General features: G+C 39.0%; 1 protein-coding gene and 1 long non-coding RNA gene across 6 annotated transcripts in view; one reads left to right on the forward strand and one right to left on the reverse strand.

Moving 5' to 3' along the window:
* Positions 1-419: 419 nt before the first annotated feature.
* On the reverse strand, positions 420-4,541 carry LOC113947386. 2 transcript variants are annotated; one of them, XR_003527698.1, is made up of 3 exons: positions 4,483-4,541; positions 2,715-2,909; positions 420-751 (listed from the first exon to the last, which is right to left on the reverse strand). It is a non-coding gene; the product is annotated as an uncharacterized LOC113947386 (long non-coding RNA). The 2 variants fall into 2 exon arrangements; XR_003527699.1 differs by lacking the exon at positions 4,483-4,541 and adding an exon at positions 4,364-4,476.
* Positions 4,542-5,018: 477 nt separating this feature from the next.
* Positions 5,019-20,371, forward strand: part of ELP2 (elongator acetyltransferase complex subunit 2) — a 37,277-nt gene continuing 21,924 nt past the window's right edge. For 2 of the 4 annotated variants that reach the window (XM_027643891.1, XM_027643892.1), the window contains exons 1-6: positions 5,019-5,167; positions 5,265-5,343; positions 7,065-7,150; positions 8,876-9,041; positions 10,207-10,284; positions 14,921-14,985. In XM_027643891.1, coding sequence (XP_027499692.1) covers positions 5,036-5,167; positions 5,265-5,343; positions 7,065-7,150; positions 8,876-9,041; positions 10,207-10,284; positions 14,921-14,985 — 606 coding nt within the window. In that variant the 5' untranslated portion in view covers positions 5,019-5,035. Of the gene's footprint in view, positions 5,168-5,264; positions 5,344-7,064; positions 7,151-8,875; positions 9,042-10,206; positions 10,285-14,901; positions 14,986-20,371 lie in introns of those variants that run through there. The other 2 variants (XM_027643893.1, XM_027643894.1) reach the window with 2 other exon arrangements.

Below are 20,371 nucleotides of genomic sequence, written 5' to 3' on the forward strand. Positions count from 1 at the left end.
TTAGAAAATCAGAAACCCATTTTGGCAGTGGGGATGTAAGCTATTCATAAAATAATTAGAACACAGCCTTCAAGAAAAATGGAAATAGCTATAGTTAAGATTTGTTCAGTTCAACTTCTTTCACCAGCATCATTCAGATTTCGGTCTTCAGTGAGATGAATTAAAGGAGAACTTGTTTCTAAAAACTTATTCTAAACATTTTAAATTAAACCTATTCAAGTGACAATATCTGCTTTTTTCATCCCAGCGAGCCCATAAGTATTCCTCATGCACTGAAATGCCTTCCAAAGAAGATCTCACAGCTGGCAAAAAGGAAGAGGCTGGATCTGTACTCAAGATGTCAAAGGCAAGAGAGTTGTTCCTAGCCTCTCTATGTTGTATGGGGTATCCTCTGTGAAGCTTGGAAGTAATTTAAACTCTATGGGTTTGGTCACTATTGTTTATTATTTATTTTCACAGTGCTCCTGCTCTGATCCCACAGATGAAACCTTGGCCCCAAGCAAGCCATCAGAAGTGCCCCAGTGCTGGAATCTGATTTCCAAGTTTCAATTCAAGCCTCTCAATCCAAGCTGGAGGCAATGGATGCTGTGGGTGGTTTGCCCCTCTCCTGGCTGCTATTCTTTGTCTTCCACAACAGGCACTTCATCACTGAAGATATATGGTGCTTGAGAGATTTGGGGTTGTTCCGCCTGGAGAAGAGATGTCTCTGGGTTCACCTTAGAGCAGCCTCCCTGTACCTAAAGGGGGATTTCTACAGAAAAGAGAGGGAGGGACTATGTATCAAGGAGTGTAGGACGAGGGGCAATGGCTTCAAACTGAAAGAGAGTAGGTTTAGGTTAGATATTAGGAAGAAATTCTTTACTGTGATGGTGGTGAGGTACAGAAACAGGTTTCCCTGAGAAGCTGTGGCTGCCCCATCCCTGTAAATGTTCAAATCCTGGTTGGATGGGGCCCTGACCAACCCGGTCTAGTGAAAGGTGTCCCTGACCATGGGTATTGGAAGTAGATGAGTTTTAAAGTCCCTTCCAACCCAAACCATTGTATGAGTCTGTGATTTTATTATGAATTCTGGTCTATGAAAAAATTGTCACCCAGAAAATGAATATAATAATACCCCTCTGCCTAACAGTTATCTTATAAAGAAAAACGTAACTCGTAAATTTTTTCCTGAGACCTTCAGGTTCTGTGGCCGTAGAAGAAGACTACTAGGAAAAAGATAATTCTGGGCTAAGACTACTATACCGCCATGATATAACTAATGAGGAGAAATTAAAATACTGAATAGCTGTCTCTTTCTCCAGACACTATTTGTCCAGGTTGATATTGGAGGCAAGCAACCTACAGTAAAAATAGCAAGCAGTAACTTGTATATGAGGCAACTGCATTAGGAATTACTTCATAAGGCAAGTATACAATGAAGACACATAAAGATAGGCTAAGGTCAAAAACTTACAAGAACAAGGCCTCCCAACCTTTGAGTACTTGGCTTTGCTCATTTAGCAACTTTTGAACATTCTTCTATAGAATAAACCTCCATATAACTTTAAACCTAACATGCGATTGCTGCTTTTCATAGTATCATGTATGATGACTCCTGTCTATTAATATATGTTCCTCTACATCAAGACCCACCCAATAACAGAAAGCATAAAACTTTGATTTGACCTTGCAAAGACTAGAGTTCTTCTCAACATGTATTCAATTAACAATACATGCAATATATATCCAATACCATATTTTCCTCAGAAAACAAGAAAAGAAAGATGAGGCTAAACATGCTGTACAATAATTTGGAAACATTCTGCAGGAAAAGAAAACACATTTGCAACGTTATTATATTTTCATCTCAATGTTTAGACATAAATAAATACATTAAATACTATATATAACTTTTTGACTGGTGTATTTTTTCAGTCTCTATCATAAAGCTGTAAGCATAACTGAGTTGAGTAAGGAGCATGTGAAGAGCACTAAGCCACCTCTGCCTGCAAAACCTGTCTCGCAGAGATGAGTTTGCCATCAAAATTACTATTTTGCTACTATTTTACTATTAGAACAAACTTATTCCAATAATGGAATAACTGAAGTTACTCCAACATCTAACTAACTGGCAAATTTATTTTAAGTTCAAGAAACCTTTTGTCAGTGTAAGTACAAACTCCCTTATGGGAGTTTGTTGATGTAACTCCATTGGCAGAACCAAACTGGGACATGTAAAAGATGTGAATAAAGCTATGGAGTGACTTTTGAAGTCTGCTTAGGCACCACAGCAACTATTTCTGATGTTCAATGAACTGAGCTCTTCCTATGCCTCAAAAATTACACCAAAGGTGGCAAAAAGCAGATTATTTTTACGAATATTTCTGAAAAGTGAAGAAGTTATTTTCTAGGACTATGAAGGAAAACAGCAAGGACAGATTTTAATTCAGTAAGGACATTAGCTATGAATGAAGACTGGCTGTTGCTGACTAGTCCTTTTTCATCCTTGTAACATCACTGACCATCACCATTAATTCCTTATAAAGCACATTTCTAAAAGGCATATTGGTTCTGTTATAATTATCCAATATTCTGAACTTCTCATATACTATCCTCAAGATATTTCAGTTTTCAAGAGAATTCACAAAAAAACTTTCTTGGGTTAGACCCAAGGCTCAGGGTCTCAGTCTTGGTCAGACTTGGTCAAGGAGGACTTGGTCAGACATAATACTTACAAAAAGTAAGAAATGAGGCTTGTCTGGGCTGATCTGTCCTGACACAAATCCAGCTTCCTGTGCTTTTTGGCCATGCTGCCATGGTGCTGTTGCAGCACTCCTCATGGTACTTTCAAGTCCATAATCCGTGTTGATTTATCCCAGTTCTCGCAGTGCTGGGCAGTATTGGAGTGACACAAGGTTGTAGTGACAGACCTTTATTTGGAGAAAGGAGGCAATCAGTGGCAATACTTGGCACTAGCAACCCTCTACAAAGTGCTCTCTCAAATTGGCTGGGAAAGCACCATCCTCGAGGTGGTGGCCTAAGAATGAGAGGACCAGCTCCACAAAACCCTGCAGGATGGAGGCACAGTGCCCTTGCATCCTCCGGCATAATGTGCACCTCAAACCTCTCCAACAGGACAGCAGCAGCAGTGTGTTATCTATCAGTTGAGTTTAACTTTTTGTATCACAGAGGAATCCCTCACTCAATCCATCTCGGAAAAGCCTACACTTATGCCTACAATCACAGTCAGAGCCAGCTTTGTTCCCATAGCAACAGAGGCAACTCCTCTAACATGACCCAGCTTTTTGGCAGTGCCCTACCTCCTTCTGCCGGAGCCCTGACTCCAACCTTGGCAGGGCATGCTGAGAAGAGGGTTGCTGTGCAACCTGACTGCTGTACAGCCATCCTTGGCACCTCAGGACAGCACTCCTCAGTTAAAGCATGCTTTGATTACTAGATTCATGCATTTTTCTGGAAGGAGTCATTTGTTCCCTTAGCAGCTAACATTTCTGGCTGTATCTTGTGTGTGATCAGGCACAGCTTCCTTCCTCTCATACCCTCTGGAAAAAACTGTGCCTAGCTGGAACATTTTTGTGTCAGGTTACAGTGCTGCTGACAGCCAGCATTCAAGAACACACAGGCACATGGGGAGATGAAGGCCTGGCAGGAAAGTTTCAGGGCCCAAAATGTTCCCTATGATATGCAGAGTGTTTCCTCTGGACGCCTGCTTGTTTTCTGCTTTGTCTTTCTGATCCCTGCCTCATTCCCTACACAGCCCCGTAGAGCTGACTTCTACCTCTAGCCCAGGCTTTCCAGCTTTTCAGTTCAGTTTCAATTATTTCAGGATATCCCAGGTGCGATTTGCGGACGGGAAGCACATCTCTGTTTCTCTGCCTTTCCACACTTTCATTGCAGAGTTCTCCATTTATACGTCTGCCTGGCCTCTACTCCAGGGCCCTCTGCATGTGTGGCACAGAGCATCTGGAGGCAGAGTGGAGGTCTTGAAGGTCCTACTGAGACTCCTACGCAGCCTGTGGGGCAGCAGGTTGCACCTGTAGCTACTGAGAACTGGCAAAACCCTTGAGCCTATGAAGCCAAATGGCTGATGCAGTTCAAGCACATCCTTTCTTGAAAAACAGAGGCATTGAAACATATTCAGATCACCTCGTCTGGGCCCTGGCCATTGCTCAGTTGCAAATTCTCCTGCTTTCTGTGACACTAATTTTAGGACATCATATACATGGTAATAAACACACCCCGAGGTCAGTGACTTAATTTAAGCATGACTCCTTATCAGAAGGTGGCTTCACAGGTGACTGAAACAGTCTAGAAATGGCTAACAACTACATGATCTCTGATACTCAGCTCAGCTCTTTCCTAGTACCTGTGGAATCAACTTGGTGAATGGTCTAGAGGCTAAGTCCTGTGAGGGGCACCTGCGGGAACTAGGGTTGTTTAGTCTGGAGGAGACTCAGGGGTGCCTTTATCACTTTCTACAACTACCTGAAAGGAGGTTGTAGGAGGTGGAGATTGGCCTCTTCTCCCAGGCAACTAGTGACAGGATGAGAGGACACAGTCTTAAGCTGTGCCAGGAGAGGTTCAGGTTGGATATCAGGAGGAATTTCTTCACAGAGTGATTATATATTGGAATGAGCTAGCCAGGGAAGTGGTGGAGTCATCATCCCTGGAGGTGTTTAAGGAAAGACTGGACATGGCACTTAGTCCCATGGTCTAGTTGACAAGGTGGTGTTCGGTCACAGGTTGGACTCCATGGCCTCGGTCTTTTCCATCCCGATTCTGTGATTCTGCAACTTCTATACACACAAACACAATCCCCCTCCCTCCAGCCAAACAGAAAAGTTTTAAACCTTTTACACCTCTGAGCGCTTGGCAAAAGGTGCAATAAAGATTAAAACTAAGACCTCCCCCCAAAACACGCCAAGCATCCCACACTGATCCGCCCGGAGCTGCTCAGGCCGCTCCTCCCCCGGGCCCGCCCCTCGCGGGGTCGTTGCCAAGGGAGCCGCGCGGGGTCGCGCACGCGGCGGTGGCCAAGATGGCGGCGCCCGTGTCGCTCTGTCATGTCGCCTGCTGCGCCAACCGGGCAGGTGGCGGGGCCCTGTCTTGGGGCCGTGGCGGCCTCTTCGCCTTCGGCAGCTGCCACGACGTCGTCCTCTACGACCCAGCGGTTAGTTGATGGGGCTGTGGAGCGAGTGGGGCCGGGGTCGGGGCCGGGGCCGTGCCCGGTTTCAGTCGCTCACGTCGGTGCTCTCTGTGTCTCGTAGGCGAGGCGGGTGGCCGCCACCCTCCGGGGCCACGCCGGCAGGGTGAACTGCGTGCGCTGGGTCCGCCGGCGGGACCACAGTGAGTAGCCCTCGTCCCTTCGGGTGTGGGATGCCGCGGGCGGCTCGGAGCTGGTTCCCCTCGGGGCCGGGCAGCTGCTGTCCTCGTAGAGGAGGGTCGGGCCGGCAACAGAGGGGCTGCGCTGTAAACTGAAGGAAATGGGGAGTTGCAGCGCATCCTCTCGCCTTAAACTAGGCTTTTCAGTAGGTATTTCACAGAATAACAAAGTCAGTTAGGTTGGAGGAGACCTTTCAGATCACTGAGTCCAACCTATGACCAAACACTATCATGTCAGTGAGACCATGGCACTGAGTGCCATGTCCAGTCTTTCATTAAACACCTCCAGGAACGGTGACTCCACCATCTCCCTGGGCAGCCCATTCCAATGTCTAATCACCCTTTCTGTGAGAAATTCTTCCTAATGCCCAACCTAAACCTCCCCTGATGCAGCTTAACACTGTATCCTCTCATCCTGCACTAGCTGCCTGGGAGAAGAGACTGATCCCCACCTGGCTACAGTCTTCTTTCAGGTGGTTGCAGAGAGAGCTAAGGTCCCTCCTGAGCCTTCTCTTCTCCAGGCTAAAAAATCCGAACCCCAGCTCCCTCAGCTGCTCCTCATAAAGTTGTGCTCCAGATCCTTCACCAGCTCCATTGCCCTTCTCTGGACTTGCTCCAGCACCTCAATGTCCTTCTGGAATTGAGGGACATAGAAGTGGACATAGTACTCGAGGTGTGGCCTCAGTTTGACATCATTCCTCACAGGAATGTGACTTGCCAAACCCAGGTGAGCTTCCCAGTGAGTGTGGGGATTCGGTTGGGCTGTCTGCTTCCAGCCTCACAGCCAAGGGGATGATTGCCCAGGGCTGCGGTGTTCCTGAGAGATTGGTGGCTGTGCTGCTTGAGCTGCCACCAGGCTCTTTAGTAAGGATTTGGAATCTTGCCTGTTTTAACTTTGTAAACTGATTCTCAATGGCTTATGAGCAATCTCTGACTATACAGCTCTAAGTTGCATAGAGTTCATATCCACGAAAAACTATGATCTTTAGATGGATAGGAGTCTTTGAGACACTTAGGAGGCTTTTGTTTGATAGTAATTCCAAGATTTAGCGTTGCTTAGTACAGACTGTTCAAAGGCACTTATTCTTGCCCTTAGGCATTTATGGAAAATTACTGACAAAGAGAAATGGGGCCATTGATTAGACTGTTAATGTAATGTGCAGGTTGCCTTTTTGGAGGAGATGTACTGAGGTGAAAACATTAGTGTTTAATGGTGATAAGACCTGCCATCCTTCAACTGATTGCACTAAAACACATTCTTCTTAAAACTGATTAAAAAAAATTATTTTCAGGGAATGTGGGAGTTAAATTTTCATGTGGGACCTTTGAATTCTGTTTGATTAGATTTCTCTTGCTGTATTTTCCTATCCTCCAAAAAGACCAAACAAAAGCCCAAAATATTAATTTACAGTGTTGGATCTGAGATTCTTTTGGAAAGATATTTTTATCACATTCATCCAGAACTTTAAATATTCCTGTGACTTTTCTCTTTATGCTGTGTTAGGTAATGTATTTGCTCTTAAGCTGTTCTGCCCAGTGCAATTCCTATTAGCCATACTTTATTTTGATGGAAACTTTGGTTACCAGTGATATTTTCTGACTTGTAACAAATGTAACTGCTTATGTTTGTTGTCTGTTGTTACAAAGGTAAGGGTTCTCAAAACTTACCAAAACGTATTTTTTAGCTTCTGAAACAGAGTTAATTTCTGGTGGATCTGATAAACAACTTATTCTTTGGGATTGGAATGGTGTAGAAACATGGAATAATCAGGTAAGCTAGAATAACCCCTTTTCAAAGCTCCCTCTTCACTAGTTTCTCACATATCTCAATTTATCTGTTTTGTCTGTATTTCTGGTTCATACCTCATTGTTTTACTTTGACTGTTGAATCCCGTGTGTGTATCCTTGTAATTGTTGGTATTATGTCGTGCTATGTTTTACTATAAATGTTGTTTCCTCTTTTCTATAGTTCATCTTTTTCCAGTCAGAAAATTAAGTGACTAATCAGTCATCAGGTGGATTTGTTTAGCATGTCTGAAAGATCTTGATTGTCTCTTCTTTACTCATCAGCTTTTCTGATGTCATGTGGCTCTTTTTTTTAAACCACCTTAAAATCTTCAAACTATGAGATCCATTCTGAGTTGACATTTTCTGTACCCTCCTTCCTCATTTCCTTATATCCATTTCTAGTGATTTCCAGTCAATCTGTGCAACAGTGTAATGTTTGTTTGTAGGTAGTCTTAGAAGGATGGTATACAAGTTGGGGTAGGTGCTTAACAAAAATAAAATTAAAAAATGCATGGAACAATTGAGTTTTGTCAGAGAAATTGAGAAAAGAAAGGAGACATGCTAACTTATTATTCATACTGTAAAATAAAAGGCAAAAGATGGAGTATTGTGTAATAGAGCCTTCAGAATGAACTGAAATTTAGATTAAAAAAACCCTCTATGGTCTAACTTTTAAAATCCTGGTTATTAGGCATTGTTTTGTGAATGGCTGTGTAGGTAACTCGTTTCACTGGCTGTCTCAAACTAGATTAGGCTTGGCACTTTAAAGTGCATGAGAATGCATAGTAGGAGGAAATGCATAGTAGGGAGAATGTAATTGATGTGGGAATGTTCTTGGAAGTAGGTTATTTCTGATCCTGATCCATTGTAACTATTTATGCATTTATTTAAGATAACATACAGACTTCTTTATTAACTTTTTATGCTGATGTGGTGCACAGCCTTATGGCAATCATTGCAAAAGAATATGGCTAAATATACACATTTTAAGGACAGTTCTAGACTAGTGTAAACTCTTAAAAACAGACAAAATTCTATATCAGACCGATCAAAAATTCTTGCTGGGGCCTACCAAGCTATATTTTGGAAAGAGATGTCAGATATGTTTGTGATAAAATTTGTATAAATGCTGGATGATTGCTAGTTGCAGAATTAAAGTCATTTTGGTCTTTATCAGGAACAGATTGCAAATTGAATCACCTGTATTTATTCATTTAGAAAGTAGATGCTTAAGTCTAGACTTAGAGGTTTTGTTTTTCATGTTGTCATTTTGAAGGAATAAAAAGCTGTTTTGATTTGTGAGAACACACTAAACATTGCTGCTAGAGCTGCTGTATTGCTACTATTTCATTATGTTCTCTGTTCTCCTTCACCAAGGTTCTCCAGACTTTTGTGAGATGTTCCTTAGGGTAAGGGACAATAGAAGTAGAAAAAGGAAGGAAAACTGCTCTTCCTAACTTCTGTGCTGTTTCAAACTTTCCTCAAGGAGTGATGATGCTTTTATAGTGTACACAGCAACATTTAATTCTGTTCAGCTTTGAGCAAAATCAAGTTAATGTTCATTATGTTCTGTATCCTTTCTCTGGGTTTCTTAGAATATGCTATAGCTTAAGCATAGTTTGCAGATGCTCTGCCATTGCAGATACACAACTCATTTTCAGTATTAAATTCTCTCAGATAAGTTACTGGAATTTAAAAATTTGTAAAATTTTCTTCTCTTCAGCCTATCAAAAGCATTCCCCTCAAAGGCCACACGGAAGCCGTTTGTGCTGTGGATGCTGTCTACCAGTCAGATGAACCTGACCTAAACCTGCTAATAGCTTCTGCAGCTTCTGACTCCACTGTGAGAATCTGGTCTCGGCATGGTTCAGAAGGTAACATTTTTGTAACATTAGGGACAACATACTGGCTGAATAAAAGTGATGAATGCTTATCCATTTAAGTAATAGACTAAATACTAACATCTTTTAATGCAACTATGTTGATTTCTCTTAGACTTTGGTACATCAAAGCACTGTATTGCTATTTTAAAGCCTTGGATCAGATTTCTTCTGCAGAATGATTTACCTTTATTTTTCATCAGTTGGCTAAATACTTTTTTTTAATATGTATTCAGAATCTGATGATATGAGCTGTATGTGCATGTGAAGTAAAATTATGTAGTACAATTATTAATGCTGGCATTTAGAAAGGTGTTACTTGTTTGTTACTATTGAATTGAGTCCAATGAAGTTTGGAATAACAGGATCTTGACCTTTTTGTGAACTAGACTCTTGCATGGACACATGGGAAAAGAGCTTTTTAAAATACATAAGAAATAATTAGGGTAGATAATTTAGATTTAAAGTGTTATTTGCTAGTTGAGTTGTAGTGACTGCATCTCTTAAGGTACTTTCTTTCTTATCTGGTGTATTTGAAGATTTCGCATTCCCTTACCTGCGTAAGAGAGATAGGTGGGAGGTGCCAATCTTCAGTCCCATGTACTAGAAGACATTTCTCATGTTCCCAGAAAACACTGTGAAATCCTGTCCTTTCCATTTTGTATTGCTGTTTTGGGTTCCAGAGATGGAGGGACAATTCTTTGGCTGTAGAGAGGTTCTTTTGCTATCCTGTTGTTTATTTTGATCTGGATGGCTTACCAGTTTAGCCATTTCTAGATCTCAGAGGTGTTTGCAGGTTTTTCTTCTAGCTGCTCTTCTAGCAAATGGATTCAGTTGTAGCTGCCTGTGTAGTGAATGTTGTTGCCACAGGATATATTTTGCAATATTTATTGCTTCTGATGTGTTATCACAGTGAAGCTGTATAGATCTAATATGCAGTGGAGAATAGTGACTTATCTTCTAACTGATTCTGGATGTATTTCTATGGCCCCACAGAAGATAATGTTATTATTTAGGCTTCTAAAAAGTGTAGAAAATTTTTAGCTCCTTAAAAGAAAAATGGATGGGAAATTTTAACTATATAATGTATTAGGAAAGGACAGTGCAGCTGTAATACTTACAGTGAATAAGATCAACACTGTCTGTTCCTGTTTTCTAGCTAAATGCATTGAAATTCTGCAGTTTGGAAATGGATTTGTTATGGATGTCTGCTTATCCTTCTTGCCTGGCAGCAATGGTAAGTACAGCTGCACATCTTGAATATCAATGCAGGAAACATAAAATCTAAGAAATCCCCCAAACAAATTTTCACTTGACTGACTCCAGACTCTTATGCCGCAGTTTTTGTTTTCTATGGAATAACCTAAGCTGATGTTTGTATTTAAAGATTTTTCAATGAACTCTTCTTAGTAATTAGAAAAACACTGACTGATTACAGTGTCTTCAAAATGACACTGAAATGGAGTTTTTAGTTGAACTGTTGAAACGGAGAGCTTTAAAGGAGGTAACGATGCTGTATGTGAATAGGATAGGATGATCATAGAATATGCTGAGTTGGAAGGGACCCATCAGGATCATTAAGTCCAGCTCCTGGCCCTGCACAGGACCATTCCCAAGAGTCACGCCATGTGCCTGAGAGTGTTGTGCGAACGCTTCTTGAACTCTGTCAGTCTTGGTGCTGTGACCACTTCTTAGGGGAGCCTGTTCCAGTTGTCAACCATCCTCTGAGAGAGAAACCTTTTCCCAGTATTCAACCTAAACCTCCCCGACTCAGCTTCGTGCCATTTCCTCGAGTCCTGTCACTGGTCGCGAGAGCGAAGAGATCAGTGTCTGCCCCTTCTCTTCCCCTCACAAGGAAGTTGTAGACTGCAATGAAGTCTCCCCTCAGTCTTCTCTTCTCCAGGCTGAACAGACCAAGTGACTTCAGCCACTTCTCGTATGGCTTCCCCTCTGGACCCTTCACCATCTTTGTTGCCCTCCTTTGGATGCTCTCTAAAAGTTTAATGTCTTTTTTGTATTGTGGTGCCCAAAACTGCACATAGGACTCAAGGTGAGGCTGCACCAGTAGTTGCACTTACTCCTTATGGTGCTACTGTGTGTGTTTGTTCTTGAATTGAAGGGCAAGAGCCAGAAAAAGAACTCTCAGGCCTGCATTGAAAATTACAGATTAACAAGCAGTGCTTATCACCTGTTCAGTCTTAAATGTAAAAAACCCTGAGATGCTGAACTAGTTTAACCTGACTGTTCAGTATGGTTTATATAGTTTTCTATTAACATAAATGCCCAGATTTTGTAGCCTGCCACAGGCACATTCTTATGTTGCAAATATGTAGAAGCTTTTTTTTTTTTTTTTTAAGCTACATGTATCCTCAAGCCAGATACACAAGTTAAGTTTTTGTTTAAGTATCATTACCGTCTTTCATGTGGATGGAGATGTGCTGGGGTCCCAAGAGAAAAAGTACTAAATTTTCTTACTGTATCTAGAGTTTTCAACTATTTGCTGAATGCATTTCACACTGATATGTTGTTTTGATAATATGCCTCCAGAGTAGTTATTGACCAGCTTATTTTATTCTTTGACTTGTGATAATTCTGGGAGATATGAAAGCTCTATCAAGATATGTTGTCCCATTTGAAAATACCATTCTCTGTTTTCAGGGTGTGTCTGATACCAAAAGCATCGTCTGCACCAGTAAAGAGCTTTTAAACCTCACTCTCTTTTTCTCCTGTGAATGTGCTAACAGATGGTTCTTGAAATGAAGTTAAAAGGCTTGAGGATAAATTCAAATCATTACCTCCAATATGAATTTTGTTAGAAGTGAAGCATCTGTGGTGCCAGCTTAATGAGTATATCATTCATATTGCAAAGCAATGGATTATGTCTTCATTTATGATACTGTACAGATAAGAAATAGTCACTAACACTCTAGAGTAGTGCATCTGTTTAATGTTGTATATAAGAGAAGTGACTATTCACTTTGGAAACACCTTAAATTAAGATTTATCATATTAATTCTTAAAACTAAATGCTTTTGAAACTGAAATTGCATAGGGTACTTGGAGCTTCTTTAAATGGTGGAATAGTAAGCATTTTCTTTTGCTGTGAAAAGCTCTCAGAGTCCCCCAAACACAATTCTGCTGAAAGTTATGTTAAGAGCTTGATGGTCCTTTACTATGGACTCTTTCCATCCCCATTCAAATTAGTTATCCTAAGTAACACAGTGCTCATAACATGAGAAAGAGTACTTTACTTTTCTGAAGAACTGAAATTATTTTTGAATGAGAAGTTATTTGCATAGGTTTTGTATGGAATTAGAAAAAAAATTCCTATACTTTGGTGTTTTTCGTGCCAATGAACTGTGTTGCTGTAATTGTCACAGAATAGTTTAGATTTGGAACCACAAATGTACTATTAGAAATGTTTCTTGGAGAAATCTATAGAGGGGCTTTTCATACAGCATAGCCATGTTCTCTGTTTTCTCCCTAAACCTGACATAATCATCCATATAACAGAACTGCTTTTATTCAGAGGAGTATGTTAATTCTGAAATCTAAATAAAGTAGCTTAAAATATGTTATTAAAAATATCTCTACTGATCATTTTCTCAGAAATGTTAATCTGTAGTGGCAATTTGGAATTTTTATGAACTTCAGGGAAAAACGATCTATGAAAACTTCAGGAGTTGCTCTGAAATCTTTATGAAGGCTGTGTTGTCAACTGTATTAAGATGTAAAAAAATCTTTTCTCTTGAGGAAAATCTTCATTTCTTAAGTCAGGAATTAAATACAGAATTATTTTTCTGAAAATCGTAAACTACACTTCTAAACTGGAAGCATTTGCAGTAACCTCTAATTTCACCAAGCAAAGAAATTTAAAGCTTACATTGAAATTTGATTCGTCCACAATGGATGCTTTAGCTTTCAGAAGGCATTGATGTTCATGATGCCTAGTATTTTAACTGATTGTCCTCAAAAATAAATTATTAAAAAAAAATTGACCCATTTTTGTGAAGAAGTCAAATGGGGAAAGCTGATAGACTTCTCATGAAAATCTGACCAGTCATTTGCAGCTGGAATACAGCTTAAGCACTTTACTGGCAGCCTCTTAGTTGAGTTTCTGTGCATTTGTTTCTGAGTCTTGAAGAAGAGCTTTGTGCTGTTTTGGTTGGTTGTCTGCAGAACTCTGCTTCTAAAATGCTGGGAATAGGATTTACTATTTTACAAATCTTGATCAGCTCTTTTGTCATGTTCTGTGTTTCTTCCTACCACTTGGATAAGTGCCATGATGTAGCTTGGCCTTTGACAGTAAATAATTGTCTCCTCAGAACTGAATTACAACAGGTGGAAAAAAGAGCAAGTGAACTTGAAAAAGCTTTGCTGATCCAACTTACTTTTCTTATTTCCTTTGTAGGACTTTTATCTCAGTCAGATTCTAATAACCTAGAACATTTATATAAGAAACTGTATTCTGGTCTGTTTTTACCAGTTACACATTTCCTGATAGAACTTTTTGAGTGAAACTATTTGCATTTGTCTGCTACAGCAACTAGATCATAACTCTGTCCTTGTTTTTATTAAAGTTTCATTCCATGGAGTAAATATATGGTTAGAGTAATGGACTGTTTCCAAGAACATCCATTGTATTGTATTTTGCGGAAGAAAACCTCATTCTTGCCCAATTTCTGTGGACCCGACAACCAGGTCTTCTTTCACAACAGCTCATTGCCTCCAGTTCAAAGGGGGATTTTTTTTTAGCCCTATGTAAAATGAGAGGGAGATGGAGGTAAAATGAGAGTTAGATGTTGGAAAAAAGCAGCAAATGATGGAGGTACAAGAATGTGAAATGCAACTTAAAAGTGCAAGAGGAACAGCAAATAACTAGGCACAGGTTTGGTACAAGCAGAAAGAGGAAATTAGCATACAGCATAAAAGTATTACGAATATTCAAGTTGATTTTGGTCTATCCACAGTAAAGGAAATAGTTGATTTTAGTGAAATTTAGTATGTTGTTTTCTACCCCGTCTTGAGAAATGCGAATGTCTAGCCCTGAGAACTTATTTCTTCATAATTTTATAAAGAATTCATTTTCTTTTGCTATTTCAGTCCCTAGCAGTAGTACTTCATCCTTAGGTCCTAAAAAAAAAGTAGAGTAAGGATTACCTGTTTTCCCCCATCATCTTCTATGGGAGAGATGAACTAATACACTGCCTAACTTCTCTTCTTTTACCCTTAGACGTAACTTTGCCTGGTGTGATTCAATAGACTTATGGGGTTTATGCATTTTCTAGGATAGCTGGTGGAAGTAAACTACTACTCAAGACTTGAGTATGTTTATAATAATGTTCTTTGCTTTCATATTCTTGGTTACAGATAGTGGTGATCTGTCTTCCTTTTTTGGTGTGTCTTTTTATTTGGTATATAATAATTGTACTAATTTCATCTAAACTTACCTCAGTTGATTTAGGAACTTGAACTGCACTAGTTTTGAGTCATTTTGTTTTGCTCCTTGCTTCCTCTTTATTTAGAGCAAATACCTGTTGATATCAATAAAATATAATTAATTAAAAACCTTGAACTTCCTACAGATATGGGAGCGTGAGGCGAACTACTCTTTTTGGCATCTTAAGTATTTGCAAGATATTATTTGCATGCTGAAATAACTTCTGAGTTTTGTGTTCTTGAGATACTAGCCTATTTCAAATAGTGTTAGGCATGTAGTGTAAAAAACATTAAAAAATGGTATCACACTTGCCTGTCTGTACATGGTAATATATTTCTTAATACTATATTAATTTTTAAATTAGCTTTATATTTTTTTCATATCTTAGAATATTAGATTTTATAAAAAATGAAGACTTTCTTTTCCTTTCCAGTACCAGTTCTGGCTTGCGGTGGTGACGACTGCAAAATAAGTTTGTTCATTCAGCAGAATGATCAGGTAATTGCAGTTTTTGTCTCTTGCTCAGAACATTACTTATTTCTTCTGCTTCTTTTAATATGTGCTATAGATTAAGTTCTTCATTAAGTACTATCTGTGTCTAGATAGCCCTCACATACAACTGCCCCTTTTCAAATAGTTCATCCATTTTTCTAGGTAATGGTGAAATGCACATACAGAATATTGAAGTTGGATTCAGTGTATGAAAGTGTTAGGTTTTCTTGACTTTTTTTCCCTGTGTGAAGATAGCCTGTGTTTCTATTCCCACTGATACAAAATAGCTGCAACTGTCCTTCTATATTAAGTATCCATGCATTGAGTGGTTCATATGGAAATGATATTACTTTCAGTCTATAAATTCTTATAATAAAACTGTTATTATTTATATCTGAGGAATTTTGTGGGTTTTTTTGTTAAGTATTTTATGCTAAGTATAATTTTATGCTAAATATGCTCTTGATGATTGAATGCGTTTGAACATCAAAAACCTTATTTTTAGGAGTATCTGATCTTCTAAAAGCACACAAATTTTTCATGTATTATTTGGAAGCTGGCAACTTTAATTTTTCATACAGATGAATGTTCCTTTGGAGCAGTAGAAAAACATTATGTCCTCCCTTGCATCTGTTAGATTCTAAAGCATGTGTTGAATGACTGTTTTCCAAAACAGAAGTCAATGTCACTTTTTTTTTCTCTCTCACTCCTTTAAAAAACCCCTCAAACCACAAGCACTGCCCCAATGCACCAGGGAAGCTAAGAAACCCCCATTGAAACTGGCATGTGTAGTCTTCTGGATCTGTGCAGGCCCAGTCCCCTTGGAGATTAAAGAATAGACACTCCTTTTTTCTTTTTTTTTTTTTTTTGAGAAAGATTAAAGCTACTTTATAGATAATTTTGCCAGCTCGTGTTGCCATATACAACAATAAGATATTTTGGTTACTGTTTTTATCAATAAAATAAGTACTTCCTTGTTTGTCTGCTATGTTCAGTGATTTCGTGACTGCTAAGCGGAAAAGAAGGGTGCTGTCTAAGATTTTAATTTATTTTTTTTTTTCTTATTTAGCTCGTGAGTTAATTTAGTGAATCTGTGGGAATTAGCAATGGCAGAATGCCACATGATTCTCAGTGTGCTAAAGAAAGACTTATCTCAGGGGCTGTGCAGTTGATTTTTCTCATTCAGAGTCTGTAACTTGTTTTCTTGTATGATTCAGATTAACAAATTGTATAGATTTGACTGCCAAAAATGTTCAGAGATACATGACTTATTTTGCCAATTGTTGGCCAAACTTTTGAGTACAGCAACAGTCTTAGCCATTCTTAAATGCAGTCAGTCTGTGGAGGATAAAGAAAGGTAACTTGTTTATTCAAGTTTCATCTTCATCTTCATGAGCAAGTTTGTGGTGTTTTCTTTTTTTTGGAAGTAGAAAACTTTATTTATACAAGGGATGAGCAATTTTGTCTTATTTTACATGTGTTATTTTTCACACCTTCAATTTTAGAAAGTGTTTTCACCAGCTGTTCTGGCAGAGTTGGTGTTCAGAGTATCTCTTGAATGAGGTGGGACTTCTTGTTGGTGCCTGTCTTAACTTTCCAGAACATCTCTTTTAACTAAGTGGACTGTGTAGGTCTCAAAGAGAAGAGACTAAATCTGATTCCTTGTAAAAGTGCTTGTGTGGTGCATTGCCAACAGAATTAAAACATCCTCGCATGTTTTAATTCTCTGACATAAATTCCTTCCTAGCTGCTAAAGGCAGGTTCTCCTCTTTAGTTAGATTCTCTCAGATCTGCTAGCACCTTTTTATATGGCTTCTGTAGTAGTCTTAAAGGTATTTGAAGGAAGTGTTACCATTGTCCTGCCATTTTTTACTAGAACTTAGCATAGGAGAGTCATTAGAATCTAAACTCTGTTACTCTGTCAGTGTTAAGGATCTGTGGCTCTGTCCTGTTAATTATGACTCTTGTAAACCAGTTACTTTAGTTAACACCCTAGAAAAAATTGCATGAATCCAGAGGTAGAATGTACATTCATGACGGGGCATTCTAATGAAACTTAAAGGGCACTGTTAGGTGCTGAGGGAGGATGAGGCATCTTCAGGTAGCTAATTCAGGCTACCTTTTGGTAAACTCATTAATTTTACAGTTGAAACATATTTATTCATTAACAACTGCTTGATTTTTGAAGTTGAATGGACAGGCTTTAAATCTTTTTAAGATTCCCTACCCATAGATTCCTTCCTGTGTTAAGTAGTAGAGAGAAAAATAAACTATTTACTTTTCTGACTTGTTGAAAGAGGGTATTGATTTATGAAAGTATGCCGGGAAAAATCTTTCAGAAACCATTATATGTCTTCCTGCTTGAGGTATAACATCTATGGATGTGGCCTATGGAGGGGAAATAAGTAAACCAGGGGATCAAAATAGAGCTTTAAACCCAAACATTTCTATATTCAGCTTGGTTTCTCCAAGAAGATGGTGCAGTGCATGTTTGACTAGGTTTCACCCAAATAATTTGACCTAATTGAAAAGTGGAGTAAGAGACTCAAAGACAATTTAGGCTCTTTCTAATCTGATGAGATATACAGATGCAAGAGGGATATCACATTTAGCATCTGCTGCAGAAAAAATGAGAAGACTTGAACCTCTGTTGCCAAATTTGTCAAACAGTGCTACTAGCCTGGTCCTGAAGAAGATGTACCCCAAGTGGGGGCAGAATTAGTTGTTCAGAGTGTGCTGAGCATGTCCACAGACAAACTGGCTTCATTAGTTTTGCTACCTACAGAACAGCTTTATTCTTTGCTTAAAAGAAAAGAGAACAGATTGTTGCTTAGCAGCAATGTTCAGAGATTAGTTAAGAGGCATGGAAAAGCCTGTGAAGTAGGTGAGTCAGACCATGAGGTTTTGTTAAATTTAACTGTTGGTACTCTAACTTCTTATGTAACCAGTGAAGACCAAGTGGAAAACTGAAATAGAGGAGAAATAGAAACAAAATCTGTAAAAAAGAGAAGAGTGACAGCTCAAAATACTGGTAAATATAACCTAGACAATAATAAAAACTTTGACTGAGTCACTTAAAAATAATGACCACAGGCATTTGCAAGGAACTTTATATTGGTTCGGTTTTAGAACAGAATACATCTGACAAACTGAATATGTGATACTAAGAAACACAGTCTTCAAAGAAAAGGGCAAAGACAATACAAGAAACCGTAGCAGAAGGCATAACAGCAACACTACTGGTTACTCAGATTCAGTGGACAATTTTTATTTTTATGGGAAGCAATATCTTGAAAACTTTGGGTGATTCATAGAATATCTCAAATTGGAAGGGACCCATAAGGATCATTAAGTCCATCTCCTTGCTCCTCACAAGACTACCTAAAATTAAATTGTATGAATTGGAATGGTCACAGTCATGCTTCGTGGCGTCTTCCTTCTGTACACGGTACAGGACCTTGTGTTCACTGCTGTTTTCCAACCACTGTACTGACGCTGTTCAGATAGGTGCAAAGTTGAGGATGATGTGATAGGAATGGGAAAGACAGCATCATGAGTTTTTCATTTAAGGGAGTGAACGTATTTACAGAGGTATGGGGGTATCCCTCCTCAGCAATGGGACCACATACACAATCTGGTGCTAGTATTACTGCTGATGAGTGAATATGAGGTAATGAAATTCAGAAACCTCCACCTTAAACCAGGTGAATTGCCACCAAGTTCAAGGGGACTCTGCAGTGTAAGCATGTAAAAATAAAAATTAATAGGCTTATAGCTGACTGGTTAAGAGTACTTGACTTAAAGCTAAGTAGTGCATAAAAGCCCATTTGGGAAATGACTTAGAAACCTGGGGTGGTATTAATAATCTCAAAGTAATTAGTTTTACTCTTTAAAGAAAGAACAAATGGCTGCTTTTTGTAATAGTTCTTTTTGATGTGAGATGATGAGGGTGATTAGAGAAAAAACATACCACAACACCTTGAAATTAAAAAAAAGGAAAATTATTAGATGTGTGTCTAGATTAATGTTAAAGTCAAGTTTTAGGAGATAGGCACACTGTTTAACATTAACAGAACCATAAAAGAGAAGTATTTTAGCAACAGTTCAGCCTGAACCAGTCTTTCATTTGGAAAAAACCTTACCAACTTACCTTGGTGAATATAAAATACAGAGCATTATGTCAAAGATGGTGTAAATGAATAAATAAATACATGTTTTATCTACTGTCTGAAATATGAATTGCTAAATTTTTTTTTTAATGTATTGTCAGAAACATGTAGTCTTGAGGAAAAATCTTAGGTTGCTGTTTGATCTTGCTTCCTGGGGTGTTCCTACCTTTACTTACACATAATATGTTGGGTGCTTAACATAAATATTGATCTGGAATGCCACATCCAGAAGTACCAGTGAGTCCAGAAGTGACTAGCTAAATGAGGCTTAGGTGGCTATGAGAACACATTCTTAAGACCAAAACTTTCTGATTTGGAAGTATCTGATCAGCTGTTCTAGCCTGGTATTTCATATATAGATTGTTCTGTAATTTTAGGGGCATTTTACAAAGGCATGTAGTGAAGGGCCAGTGGGTTTAAACCGAAAGAGGGTAGGTTTGGAGTAGATACTAGAAAGAAGTTCTTTGCTGTGAGGGTGGTGAGGCACTGGAGCAGATTGCCCAGAGTTGTGGATACCTCATCCCCGAAGTGTTCAAGGACAGGTTGGATGGGGCTTTCAGCAACCTGGTCTAATGGAAGGTGTCCCTGTCCATGGCAGGGGCTTTGGAACTAGATGATCTTTATTGTCTCTTCCAAAGCAAACCATTCTATGATTCTGTGGCTGCAAATGTAGAACAAGGAGAAGCCAATGACAATGATGGGAAGGTGATTTTGGAGAGTATCAGAAACTTTGGGTGAATGAGAGAGGCACCAATTTCTGAGTATGGTTTTTTCATACTGCAGATTTTTCCTTTGGCTGAGTTACTGTTGATTACCATCAACTCTGTAGCAGAAGAGAGAGTTTTTGAGAAAGAGCAGACATGCAATGAGAAAGGCTCTTGTTTTTGCTCCTAGATAGGGAGAAAGAGCTCAGTTGCAGAGTTGTGCTGATAGCAGAGGCTGTAATTTAATCTTAGCTCTTATTAGGCCTAGGTAAGGGATTTAGCAGAATATAAATGCCAGAAATAATGTGATATTTATTCATACTAAACTACACTAGTGTTTTAACAGTAAGGTTATTTCAGACATTTTAAGTCAACTTGAGATAAAAAAGTGTCATGAAAGTGTCAAAGAGCTGTTTCTGGGCAAAGAAAAATAGAAATGGTTTAAATGCTAAGTAAACAGTAAACACTTAATTGAATCAAAATAAAATGGTAACATTATAAGAGAAATTATTTGTCAGG

Source organism: Corapipo altera, unplaced genomic scaffold (assembly GCF_003945725.1).
Source record: "Corapipo altera isolate COAL_440 unplaced genomic scaffold, ASM394572v1 24b, whole genome shotgun sequence".
Classification (NCBI taxonomy): Eukaryota; Metazoa; Chordata; class Aves; order Passeriformes; family Pipridae; genus Corapipo; species Corapipo altera.